The sequence below is a fragment of the Elaeis guineensis genome, chromosome 14 (genome assembly GCF_000442705.2).
Source record: "Elaeis guineensis isolate ETL-2024a chromosome 14, EG11, whole genome shotgun sequence".
NCBI classification, from domain to species: Eukaryota; Viridiplantae; Streptophyta; class Magnoliopsida; order Arecales; family Arecaceae; genus Elaeis; species Elaeis guineensis.
The window spans coordinates 54,674,166-54,686,770 of NC_026006.2; the positions used below are offsets into that span (position 1 = coordinate 54,674,166).

At 36.6% G+C, this 12,605-nt stretch overlaps 1 protein-coding gene across 4 annotated transcripts in view; it reads right to left on the reverse strand.

The window, feature by feature from the left end:
* The window catches only part of LOC105057643 (protein CHROMATIN REMODELING 5), a 42,864-nt gene extending 31,109 nt beyond the window's left edge, over nucleotides 1–11,755 (reverse strand). Inside the window, exons 1-9 of one of the 4 annotated variants that reach the window (XM_010940308.4) lie at nucleotides 11,573–11,755; nucleotides 10,106–10,792; nucleotides 9,913–9,980; nucleotides 7,989–8,423; nucleotides 7,085–7,318; nucleotides 6,836–6,919; nucleotides 5,123–5,182; nucleotides 4,913–5,013; nucleotides 1,457–1,508 (exon numbers count right to left, since the gene is read on the reverse strand). In XM_010940308.4, coding sequence (XP_010938610.1) covers nucleotides 1,457–1,508; nucleotides 4,913–5,013; nucleotides 5,123–5,182; nucleotides 6,836–6,919; nucleotides 7,085–7,318; nucleotides 7,989–8,423; nucleotides 9,913–9,980; nucleotides 10,106–10,748 — 1,677 coding nt within the window. In that variant the 5' untranslated portion in view covers nucleotides 10,749–10,792; nucleotides 11,573–11,755. Of the gene's footprint in view, nucleotides 1–1,456; nucleotides 1,509–4,912; nucleotides 5,014–5,122; nucleotides 5,183–6,835; nucleotides 6,920–7,084; nucleotides 7,319–7,988; nucleotides 8,424–9,912; nucleotides 9,981–10,105; nucleotides 10,793–11,572 lie in introns of those variants that run through there. The other 3 variants (XM_010940309.4, XM_073248513.1, XM_029268245.2) reach the window with 3 other exon arrangements.
* Between the last annotated feature and the right edge of the window lie 850 nt (nucleotides 11,756–12,605).

Below are 12,605 nucleotides of genomic sequence, written 5' to 3' on the forward strand. Positions count from 1 at the left end.
ATCAGGCTTAGTTTTAGATGAAGGCCCAAATAATTACTTCTGGCTGTTCTATTCATACCCAAAGCATCACATGCATTTCCATATTCATAGTATTCTTGAGAAATTCATGTTCTGTCAGCAACTATTCAAGCAACAGTCTAACATAAGAAACAACCCACTCATACTTCAAGAAAAACAGCATTTATTTGTCTAAGCTTAATCAAATCTTTACCTAAAAAAATTAAAATAAAATCTACCACAAAAAGCCAATGTTACCTCACACATAAATATCCACACGAACTTGAAGAACACAGGTACAACTAGGTAAAGCACAATAGATGGATATATAATATATGCATATTAAAACCAAGCTCGAATAACATTCAGGAAACATTAGAAAAATCAACCTCAAAAGGATTTTTGCACATATACACTTGTGATTCAAAATGGCTAGCTCTATCTTAGGGTAGCTAACACTAAACACAAACTCCATGATTGACGGGTTAGAATTATCAGCAAGAAGATGCTCCACTAAAGGCATATCAAAAAAAATTTTTTACCAAAAAATTAATAGTACAAAATAAATAAGGTGATGAACGTATGAATGTGCTTGAATTACATAGAAAAGGTCAAACCAGAAATATATTACTACAAGAAAATAGCAGGATGGCATTGCATAAGAAAAATTATAAAAGTACATAACTAACAAAGAGTAAAATATTTATCGAGAAAAAGAAAACATATGAAAAATGCATTTACAAATTTAAATTAAATTTATATAGTAGCTCAACAAAGTCCTCCAAACATTCAAGGTTATACTCATCCACTACATACCAACAATATTGTCCTATTGGAGAAGCCCATAACAACTGAAAATTTGAAAACTCGAACACTCAATACAGAAGAAGAGCAAAGGGGATATCTATGGGTTCTTCAGAATTAGTTTGACAAAATAGTTGATCAAGGATTGAATTCTATAAATAAAAATCAGAACCAAAGCTAAAATAGGTTTTACAGCCATCGAGATTATATATGTTACAAAATGTGATAAAGAAATTGTTTTTTTGTTATAGACTGATACAAGGCAATGTTTTCAGCTACCATTATAAGATATGAGGCTGAATTGTCAAACCCGGGCACCTAATGTATAGACAGCCAGGAAATATATCCATGCCATTCATATACACAAAATATCCATGCCATAGCTTGGAAGCATGTCTTGACGTCAAATATCTAAAAGAAACCATATAATAGACACAAACATTGTGCAGGAGAAAATTCTAGCTCTACAATTGTTTATTTAACTTTAATATGTTCATCCAATAAAATGCTAATATAATCACACTTCAGCTTCAAGGCATGCAGTCCACTCTGATTCTGGGATGCATTAAAGTTTGTATCCTTTTATGAACAGGATAATAGAAAGAAAGAGAATCGATATTTGTGACACAAAGTTCACAGTTAAGAACTATATTACCTTGTATTCATCTATTGCATCCTGAGCAAATGCAATATCAGTGTCCTTCTCCCTGCAATGAAATAAAGAAAATTCAATTGATTAACAATAAAGCACAAACCTCAAAGCAGGATGACATGAACTTGAATGTACTATTATCAGTTAAAACTAAAGACTAGGCTTATAATTGACCAAAGCCAATGTCTGCATCTAAAAATCATTGAGAGGCCATTTCTCAACAGTGCATAATGTTAATTTACCAATTGATTGCATCAAATAAAAATGCCTCAACAGATTAACCTCTTACGAGTAAAAACAACCACCCAATGTTTTTCTAACAAATTCTAAAATTGAATATGCCAACAAGCAAGGTTTAAAATCCTCTGTACTAGTATTTTCTTGGAATAGTATGGGACAGTCCTGCATCCCAATACCATACCTAGATGTATTTTTCTCTTTTTTCACATTTTTTCCTCTCCCTTTCTCTATTTTTCTCCAAATGCCCCATCCTCGTGACTTGATGAATGAGAAAAGAGCACCCCCACAATGCTCTCTCTGCGTGTGTGTGTGTGTGTGTGTGTGTGTGTGTGTGTTGGGGGGGGGGGAACCAGGCAACCCGGCCAGGTTGTGCCTTGGTACCAGCCAAACTGGCCTTGGTACTGGCAAATCCAAAGTCTCAGACAGTTTTCAAGTGGCAAGGGTTGGACATCTTGTCCCACAAAGGAACCAGGAGTCCCACATCCATCCCAGGTACTGATTTTTGGTTAACATGGTATGATACTGATGGTACCGACCCAAACCACCGGAACCTAAATCCTTGTCAACAATGATTTGATAGTGCAATACAATCTCCTGTAATCTCTTAAGGCCCTAAACATCATAATAGTTCAGTACCAACATGCACAACTGAATCATTTTCCATGAAAGTTACATTGGTAGAATGGTGGTGAGCAATAATTCTTTCTCCTCTAGTCAATATTCAACAAAATATATAGTTAGATAAGCTAGTTATACAGAACAGAATATCTCCATAGCTGTTAATATAGCAATGGCTTCCAACAACTTCAATGTAATCACACTCAGAATATAGCTTATCTGACACCTTGTTCCCAATTTTATGATAAGAAATCTGTAATCAAAATCCCACATTCATGATTTCATCATTGATTGTAGCTCATCGGAACATTACATTCTAAGCATGTGTCATGAAACATTCTTTGTATGACCCCAATAAATTTCTTTCTTGCCAGGCAGAGGATAGTTGATAAGGTATAGAATGTTTGACCTCCATGGTTTTGTTCCTAATGCTAATGGCCATCAAATATTTGCACACCTCCCTTGAATCACATTAAACTCTGTGCACACTACAGGTCTAGATGCTTTTAACTTAGATACTAAAGCACTTCTTTCTAGACAAGAGCTAGATTGTTGAATCAATGCCATATATTTAGGGTATCTTTGGTTGCAAGGGAATCTTTGGAAAAGGAAATGAAAAATAAGAGTTTTTCAAGGAAAAGGTTTTCAGAAATTAAGAAAGAAGGTTATGTAGTTGTCAATTATCCATCAAAACAAAACAAAAAAAAAAAAACACGAGATTTTCCGAGAAAAGCAAGTTTTCTAGGTTTTCCTTGCAATGGACAACTTAAAGGTTCGCCACCTCGGTACCAAATCCTGTATAAGTACCATCTTATTACAGTATCGGTACGCAATATGGTACAAGATGGCAAGGCATACTAAGTGTCGGTATAATATGGTATGCCCAGTATGGTACAGTACCAATCGATACAGCAAACTTTGCCCAAGCCCTTAAAGCTTACCCTTAGAGTAATGTGAAGAAATTTAGAGCATGCATGATGTAAATAACCAGTTTCAAAGCCATCTTCCTCAGCAGTTGAACAACTTGTTCATTACTTTCAATCTTACAACATTCTTTCATTAATATGAACTTATATCTAGGCACTGCAGAGAAGTCACCACTAATGCAAATTCCTTAAAACCATTAACTTATCGCTCCAGCGGCACAAAGATACATATTTCAGTACTTTGGGATCTTTCATTTCTTTTTTCTCTTTTGTACATTTAGCCAACTCATCAATTGTGATAATAATGTATTCACCATTACAAGAAGGGATACACTACACCGGTTAACTGATAAGTTTTATGCCTCCAATTTGCTCCTTGAAACAAATGCAAATGTATTCCATTGGCATAAAACTTCTTTACCATTTTATACATCTTAAACTCTTCATGACTAAGCGTAGTGGCTACTTTCCTGCACAATTCTCTATAATATTCATTTTTGAATTTGTCATTAACGTAATTTTCCTTGCAAACAAATATTTCCAAATAGAAACCAAATAGATTATAGGTAGATCAAGTGGTGCATTATTATATTCAATTCAAAGCATTGCCCAGCAAGCACAAGGTCTGTCAAGTGACATTCAAAGAAGTTTATTGTAATTTCATCATAAATGATAAACCTAAACTCGCAATTTCCCTATTAAAATACTGGCATGCACTCACAGATGTTAGCATCGCTTTTTCATGTGTACTATAGAATACATTTTTACCACTCCAAAGTACATGATAATTCAATCCACTTTTAGTCCTAGTTCCAAAATTTATCATGTATTTACAATCAATAAATCATGCCATGGCATTCATAGAAGCTCCTGCCAAGCTAACTTACTGATATCTTATTAGATAATATTTAGCTTCTTCCATACTGGTTCATTTCATGCCATCACCTATCCAACAAGGCCCATATTCTTTCCCTACTTTGTCAACTCACCAACCTTCTAAATCACAACTCCTTAGTAAATAACATATCCAATGTTTAACAAGCCAGAGGAGTTCGGAGTCTTAACAACACAAGGCTTAAAAATTAAGGAGTGTAGCAATCGGCATAAGCCTCATTGATTTTTCTGAGGCGGAGATACATAAGAATAATAATTTGACACTAAGGAAAGTAAATGATGTGGGTGTTCGAACTTCATTGGGAAAGTTGATATTTATCATGCATCCCATACGTCAACCAAACACAAATATCAATTGTTAATGTACATTAACATGACATTTACCTACACTAGAAACTTGAGTCCAGACAAGTCATTATGAAAAAAAAATGATAAAAATAAACAAGAAATACTTGTTCCCTTCTATTTGGTTGTGGAAATTATCAAGAACTAAATTGTATGCCTCCAATTGCCATAATTTAGAAGTACAATATGTGCAACTCACATGAATTACCTAGTGTGGTACCTATCCTTACATGTTATAATGCCTCACCAGTTAGCAGATTAAAACAAGCAGCATAGCTGAAAAGATTCATCAATACTACCAGATAAAAGTAGCAAAAGAGTACGAACATGTAGAATGATTATTTTAGCATAAAGCATTGTGAATCTACCTCAAGGTTTTGCATGAGAATGCTTGACAGAATCTAAATATAATGAAATTAGGATACAAAAAATATACCAGGTTGCTTCAGCATAAGAAAGCCCTTGCCACTTGACTAAATACTCAGGTACCACATCATCACCAACTTTACTGATTCTATCCGCAAATATTCTTTCTACCTGATTATGTATACACAAAGACCGGTTAAAGTACCGACAAAAGAAGAGAAATAGGAGTTCTTCTAAATTAGATTATAACACCGATGATGCAAAACAGATGAAATAAAACCTGGCTATACTGTTTAAGTAGGTCTAAGTCCATTTCCTTGCTTACATCATGAACCTCAGCCTGTCACAGGAAATCCCAATTTCCTTTAAATTGATAATTTGTTAAAAAATAGGGTCTTACGACAAAGAAAGACTTTCCATACAAAACAAAACTATGACATTTATTTGAGAAGCAGAATTTCAAAACCTACAAGTCAAATGAGATACCTGTTTTCCTTCCAAGATGCAAGATGAAAGGAAAACAATAGAAAAACAATAAAAGGAAAACAAGGAAGACCATCCAACATATAAATTCTGTGAAAATAACTTTAAAAGACAGAGTAACAAAACAAATACTCTCATATGCAACTTTCAGCACAAAAAACACACGAATATCTGAATTGCCAAGAGTGGAAACATAAGAACTAAACTGAAGTTCAGAAACTAAACACTCAGTATAAGCATTCTAATTCTAATTCTCTTTGCAAAGAAGTTCAAACATATTTCCTACTCCATTCCACAAGCATGTTCAGGACATTTTTCAAAACCTACTGAAACAACCTTCCATATTTCGCTGCTCCATCATGCATATAATATATCCACTAACAGAAATTTAATAAAAAAGGCACTTACTTTATCATGCCAAAACCAGCAATTTATTTTGCTTGAACTTTATGAAGAATACCGAACTCCATAAAGCATTTGAAGCTACAATTTCTCAATTCATTATATCATGCTCTTTAACAGATAAAGACATGATTGGTTGGAAAACTACATTATAATCAACTAATTTGTCCCCTTTGCTCTCCTTTTTCCAATATTCATATTTTGACTTCTCAGCACCTGATGTCGATGTTCTATCAAAATTTCTAAGCAGCTTATAATTTCTGAATGTTAAAAAGATTAACAAAGACTAACAAAAACAAACTTCCACCAACAACTCAAGGTCTTTAAACTAGCACTCGATCCCAGGTGGAGAATTTGAAAATATTTTCCTAAAAACACATATCTAGGTCTCTAGTCTAGTTGGATCAATTACATTCCAAAGAAAGCTATGTCTCAGATGAAGGAGGTTTATTCACCATAAAATGTAGTAGTCTCTAATCCTTTCTATCAAAAATACTGACAATAATCTCCACCCAAGAGGAGCCCACCATATCCATCCTTAACTGAAAATATAATCATTCAGAAATATGCTTGTTTCATATAATTTATGAAAAGTCTGACTTTTTTTTCAAAATCACTATATTTCTGGAACTTGTCAACATGATATCCAATTTCAGTATCTCATTAGACAAAGTATCAAGTGGCCATTCAACATGAAAGAAATCTCAGTAAACTAGGTTGATCTCAGGACAGATGCCTACTATAGCTTTAGCTCCTAACAAGGATACTGCCACTTTGTTAATTATTTTAGCTGATTAGAGTGGCTGGCGCAAATGGACTTATTCATACTTAAGTGTCGTCAAACAGGGTTAGTTTAGTTCTTCTGCAAATATTCCGCAAATTAAAACTTCATTGATTTCAATGTGAAAGGCAATTTGACACTGCAGCAGTTGTTTTCAAATAAATTGATTAGCCTACAGTTCAAAGACATCTCACATTTTGAGCAAACAAGTCATGAAGAAGAAGAAGAAAACAAAATTTATGCATCAAAACAAAAGGCAGCATATCAAGCCCAAAAGCATGTCACTCATCAAACAAAAAGGAAGAACATAGCCAGCTATGGCATTACCTCCTCACGTGACAAGGCCTTTTTGTATTTTCTTTCTTCAGAAACTCTTTTCATGTAGTTTGAAACCTTTTTAAATCCACTAAGCTGCCATTCACCATGTAGAGTTAAAAAAAGAGAACTTAAACCTCAGAAAGCAAGACACTTATATGGATAAGAGTGAAAAAAACTTAAAGAAAAAAGAAGGAAACATTTGCACATTTACTTAAAATAATTACTATTTGTGACCCACAGTGTGATCTGAAGGCTCACATTATGAAGATCAGAGATGGATTTCCATTGGCAGTGTAAATATGACTGTCCTTTCCATTTTATATAAAATTCCACTTCATCCCAATCAAGTTCCGAGTCCGACATGGTGCTCAATAGAACAGGGAAAATTGATTGGTTGTTCCTTGTAGCTTCTTCAGCCATACCTTTTGCCTGGTGCCAGACTACCTTTTCAATTGTATCACCATCATCTTCTTCAACATCCTCCTGCAAAACCTAGACATAAAAGATGAACAAGAATTTTAAAGGTGTAGCATGATTCACCACACTCATGGCATACCACATAACTCTGAACCAGAAGTCGTTTGTGAAAAAATATTGGGTTTCAAGACAACAATGAATCTACAAGAGAAGAGCATTATTCATCAAATTAAAATAGCAACAAAGAAACAACCTTATAAGGTTTGTGTCTATCGGAATAGATCATCGATTGGACCAATAACCTCATTATTGCCAAGCATCTCCTCGTTAAAAGAAATAAATGATCAGCAAGTCAGTCAAATCAAGCTCCCAATGTCTTGATGGCAGAAGGGGCAGCATCAGTTTCAAACCCTCAGAATGGCCTTTACAAGTCAAAGCACATTACCACTGAGACGGGTTGAAACCAATAACCCAACTTCTGTTGCCATTCTCTAGAAACACCTTAATGATATCTTTGCAAGTTGGTTGCCAAAAAAAAATACACAACATTACATCTAGATTTCCAGGAAATCAAGGAAAGAAATAAAATTATCTCAACTAATCTAAACATGTATCTAACATACATATAGGAACTTGTTGGACCAAGTCAAAGAACTGCAAAGGATATATAGAAATTTTGATCCAGATAGACAAAAAGAAACCCCAAAAGCTACAAGGAACGAAGTTTCTGGATATAGAACCACACCTTCTGGGACTTGTTTGCTCTTTCTTCATCATTATCTTCACTTTCTTCGCTTTCAGCATATGAAATTTTTTTCACTGACCTACCAGATGTACGAAGCTCACTATTATGAGAATTCACATTCTCAAACATGGTTGATCGACCTCCAACTTTTCCATGCACCTTCAATGATCTCCTTGTTTTATGATCAAAGTCTCCATCAGTATCATCTTCTGAAACTTTTCCTGATGAAAATTCCTCATCTGAGAAAATTTTGCCTCTTTTCCGTCGACTATATACAGAAGATTTCATTTCTTTGGACTTCAGAATGCGTCCAGCTTTACGACGCACCTTTCGCCGCCGATCAATAAAATCATCCTCATCAGAGAGATCAAGATCCTCATCATCATCGTCGTCGTCATCATCATCATCAAAATCATCGCTCTCTGACAATTTTGCCTGTCATAGAGTACAGCATAAGTGCACATCAAAACAATAAATATATTCAATTTAGCTTCCAACATGACTACCTGGTGAATATATGACCAACGAAATGAAGAGTATTGTCTCAATGCAAAGATGTAAAAGATGAAGTGGAAGCGCGTGAACCACTTTCTTTTGATACCCAAAGAAATAAACCTATCCTCAGCAAGATGCAGCATGAATATTTAACAAATTATTAGCTATATTTTGAAGTTCCTCAGAGTCCAGCAAACAAAAAATGAAACTTCCAAGCAAATAATTGACATAATCAAAGATCTGTTCTAATGTATTATGACACCTAAGAATTTTGAAGGTAAAAACTCAACCTAGGGATGTTCTCCATTCCAATCACAGGTTCGTCCTAAATATAATATTGCAAGCAAGAAGAAGTAATCATCCTTCAACTAAGCTAACATGAGTGAGGAAAGAACATAACTGTCTGAACTCAAATCAATGCACTAAAACATTAAACTTTTTATTTAAACAATAACAATTACCAAGCAATGATAGTACAGTTACAAAGCAATAATAAGTTTTGGCAGATTGGTTGCTAAAAAGTTACTGAAATTAAGTACTCTGATCCACAAGGACTCATACAGAATAACAACACAAATTATAAAGCCTCATACTTTCAGTTTGAAAAGTCATGTGTGGATCAAAAATTTAATCCCTAAGTATCGTATCATGAATATTTTATCTTTGATTTTAAAAAAATGAATAACATGAAGAATCCATCAATTTTTAAAAAACCTACAAGCATGTGACTGCAGAGGTAACTCAAGAGAGGACATTCTGACCACCAATGTTCCGATGAAAAGTTTAATAATATGGTGACATGAACATTAAAAAGCAATTTAATGTTATTTTTACAATATAGGCTGAGTGGTGTCCAAGGTGATAATAGAAAACAATTGTTGGTAGACAGAACAAGATAAGCATTGGCAGAATACACTAATATACTGATGGGAATTTGAAACATATAATTCAGTAATAATCGCTCTGCTCGCACATGTCATGATCATTTATAATGATGTAAAAATAAAGCATTTTCTGAAGCATACTATTCATTGATAGAAAAGCTACGCATATTACAATGGGCATAGATAAGCAGCATAAACTTGTTGGACTGAATAAAACCAAAGATATATAAAGATAAATATAGTAAAAGTTGTCAGATAAGCTACCAAGATACAAACAGAAAAAAAAAAAAAAACACAATTTAGCCAAAGGCCTTAGAGACAATTAAGTCCTCAATTTTAACCACCAGAGTTTGTTGAAACCATATAACAAAATAACCACATCTGAACATTCCCCTAAAAAGGTTATAGCTAAATGCCACAGCTGGGTAGCTCTATGAGCAAATTTAGAATAGATATAAATTCAAAATATATATAAAGAGAGAGAAAAATCCAAAATAATGATAAATTATAAAAACTCCAAAATTATAAAAATGTCCAAAAGCAACCTTGTTTTTGGTGCCCTTTTCTGTTTCACTAAAATCTGGCTCAAAATCAGCATCATCTGGATCATCTTCTGAAAGCAAATAGACAGGAGGCTACTTTATTAATACTGTCATTAGTTAAAGAATAAAGCATGTAGCTTGTGTTCATCCAAGGACACCGAAAACTGCTTGTTCCATAATGTTAAAAAAAATTCACCTTCTTCCTCGTCTTCTTCCTCATAATCCTCATCATCATCATATTCATCATAATTTGCAGACTTTGAACTCTTTGACTTGTTCTTGCTGGTTGAAGATGCCTTTGGTGACAATCTCGAACCAGAGTTGCTATGATGGCTTAGTGCTCTGCAATGAAATGAGTCACTCTGCTCCTCGCCATCCTGCTCATAATAATCATCTGATAGCATTTCATCTGCAGGTACATCGACTTGCCCTCTTCGAGATCTTCCACCATCTCCCTGTCCATCTAATTCTTCTAAAGAATTACCATCAGATTCTTCCTCGCCTCTAATTCCATCATCCTCTGCATCTTTAGAGTCCCACATTGGTTGGCAGTCCCTCCAGAAATTTGAGCCCCATGAACCAGGAGCTGTTCTTCTTCCAGGCTTCCCAGTGGCATTCCCACCAGAAGTATCACTCTGCAGTCTACCAGCATCAAACGGCTCCTCTTCACTCTGGTGAGTGTCTTCTGCCTTTATATCAACATCCTTATCGCTTATATTCACATCTGCATCTGTATTGCCTACAGAGCCAGATGCATCCTCAGCCCCACCATCCCTTGCCTTCTCATTCAAGTCATGCGCAGATTCCATCTTGCTCCCATAGCTCCTGAAGAATGCCATTGCACTCTCACATAAAAGTATCGAACGTGCACCTAACACTCTCACTGCCAACAAAGAAATAAATAAAATCTTTTAATTTCATTCTATCTTAATTGCCATTCACTAGTCAGTAAACTAACAACCTTGTTTCATCTAAAAGCTATAAAGTTACAAATATGGTAAAAGAAATTAGACTCCAACATAATTCCATAAATTAGACTCATTCGCTCAAAATAAAATTTCCAAACCCATATTGCATTCATAAACCCTAAAATCCAATTCTGGAAACAAAACTCATAAATTTTACAAAAAGCATGCCATTAAAACAAAGTCACGTCCATATCCATATCCACGATCAGCGTACTAAACAATCCATTTATAGGAAGAAAAAGACACAATCTAACATATTAGAAGCACTATCTAAACAACGCCATTAAAGAACATGAAATCTCACCAAAAAAAATAAAAAAAAGAAGAACGGAAAAACACACCTACTATCAAACAAACAAGCAGCAGCAAATACTCCGCTTAATTGGATAACAGAGCAATCCGAAGTCAAATAGAATCCAATCAGAAAAAGCACCGACAAGATCGGCCCACGGGATTCCACCCCGATCGACACCGAAAAACGTCGAATCCAAGCAAAAACCAGGCGGATCGGCAAACAAACACCCTCAAAACGATCAAATTAATCGCCACAAGCCTCGACAAATCCTAGAATCGAAGCGATAGATTGGAAGCAAAGACGGAACCGATGCGAGATGGCTCGAAGCCGCATGAAAACCGAACGAGCGGGACGGTCAGAGGATGGAAAGAAGACCAGATTCACCGGAGAAGAGACGTACCTCGGAGAACAGATGAGAAGCGAGGACAAAGGGGGGTTTATAAAGAAGCGGCGGCGCGCAGATTAGCAACCGTGCGCCGAAGGAGGGGTGGCGGTGGAGAGTGGGAACGGGGAGGGAGAGAAAATATTCGAATTTTTTTCAAATTTTTAATCTTTTTTCCAAATTCTTTTGGTCTCGGGGGCGAATCGGCGGAGGGAGGCAGGGGAGGTGGGGGGTAATCGGTAGCGGGTTTCGGCGATTTATCGGCCGATTTCGGGCGGCGGGCAAGGGGATTTCGGATTCGCGGGTCGACGCCTCCACGCGAGAGAGAAAGAGAACAGAGAGGGAGAGGTGTTAACACAGATGGGAAAAGAAAGGGAGAGATCACAGATAGAGGGCTTTTTTCTCCTACGGTGATACGTTCTTTATAGAGAGGGCGTCCCCCGTCCCTCTCCCGATTCTCTTTAAAGCTCGCTTAGGTCACCCTAATTTCAGAGATATGTGGGGCGAATGGCCAACGGAAACATGCCACGTAGGAGTACATTCTAGTGAAAATGTGCACCTCGGAGTTGGATACGCTTGTGAATTGCGAGAGGGGATGTCGCCTAGGACACCCTACGCTGGGCTCGGGGTTGAGGAGGCGTCGGTGGTCCGCAGGAGTATTTAAGGATAATGTGGCCCGACTATGTGGCGACGGATGGGGCAGTGGGAGGCCGTGAGCCGCCAAGATGGAGTAGCCAGCGATTGGCTGGAACTGGAGTCTGGGGTATGGTGTTCTGCAGGGGTACGATAGGGAGGGATGGGCGTCTTGCGTGGGAACGAGGTGTGCCCATGAAGGATTGGGCTGCGTTTCGTCCCCAACCCCTGTGCTGTGCGTCTGCGAGGCGAAGCCTTCCGGCCTCTTTTACCCACAAAAAAAAAAAAAAAAAAAAAAAAAAACCACCCGGCCCTGTCTCAAGCGGGAGTCAGCTTGAGTCCACCGCTTGATCAATGTCCTAAGCCATCGCATTGTAGATGTATGCACTCCAAATTCACAAATGGAAGGATCAAGCAG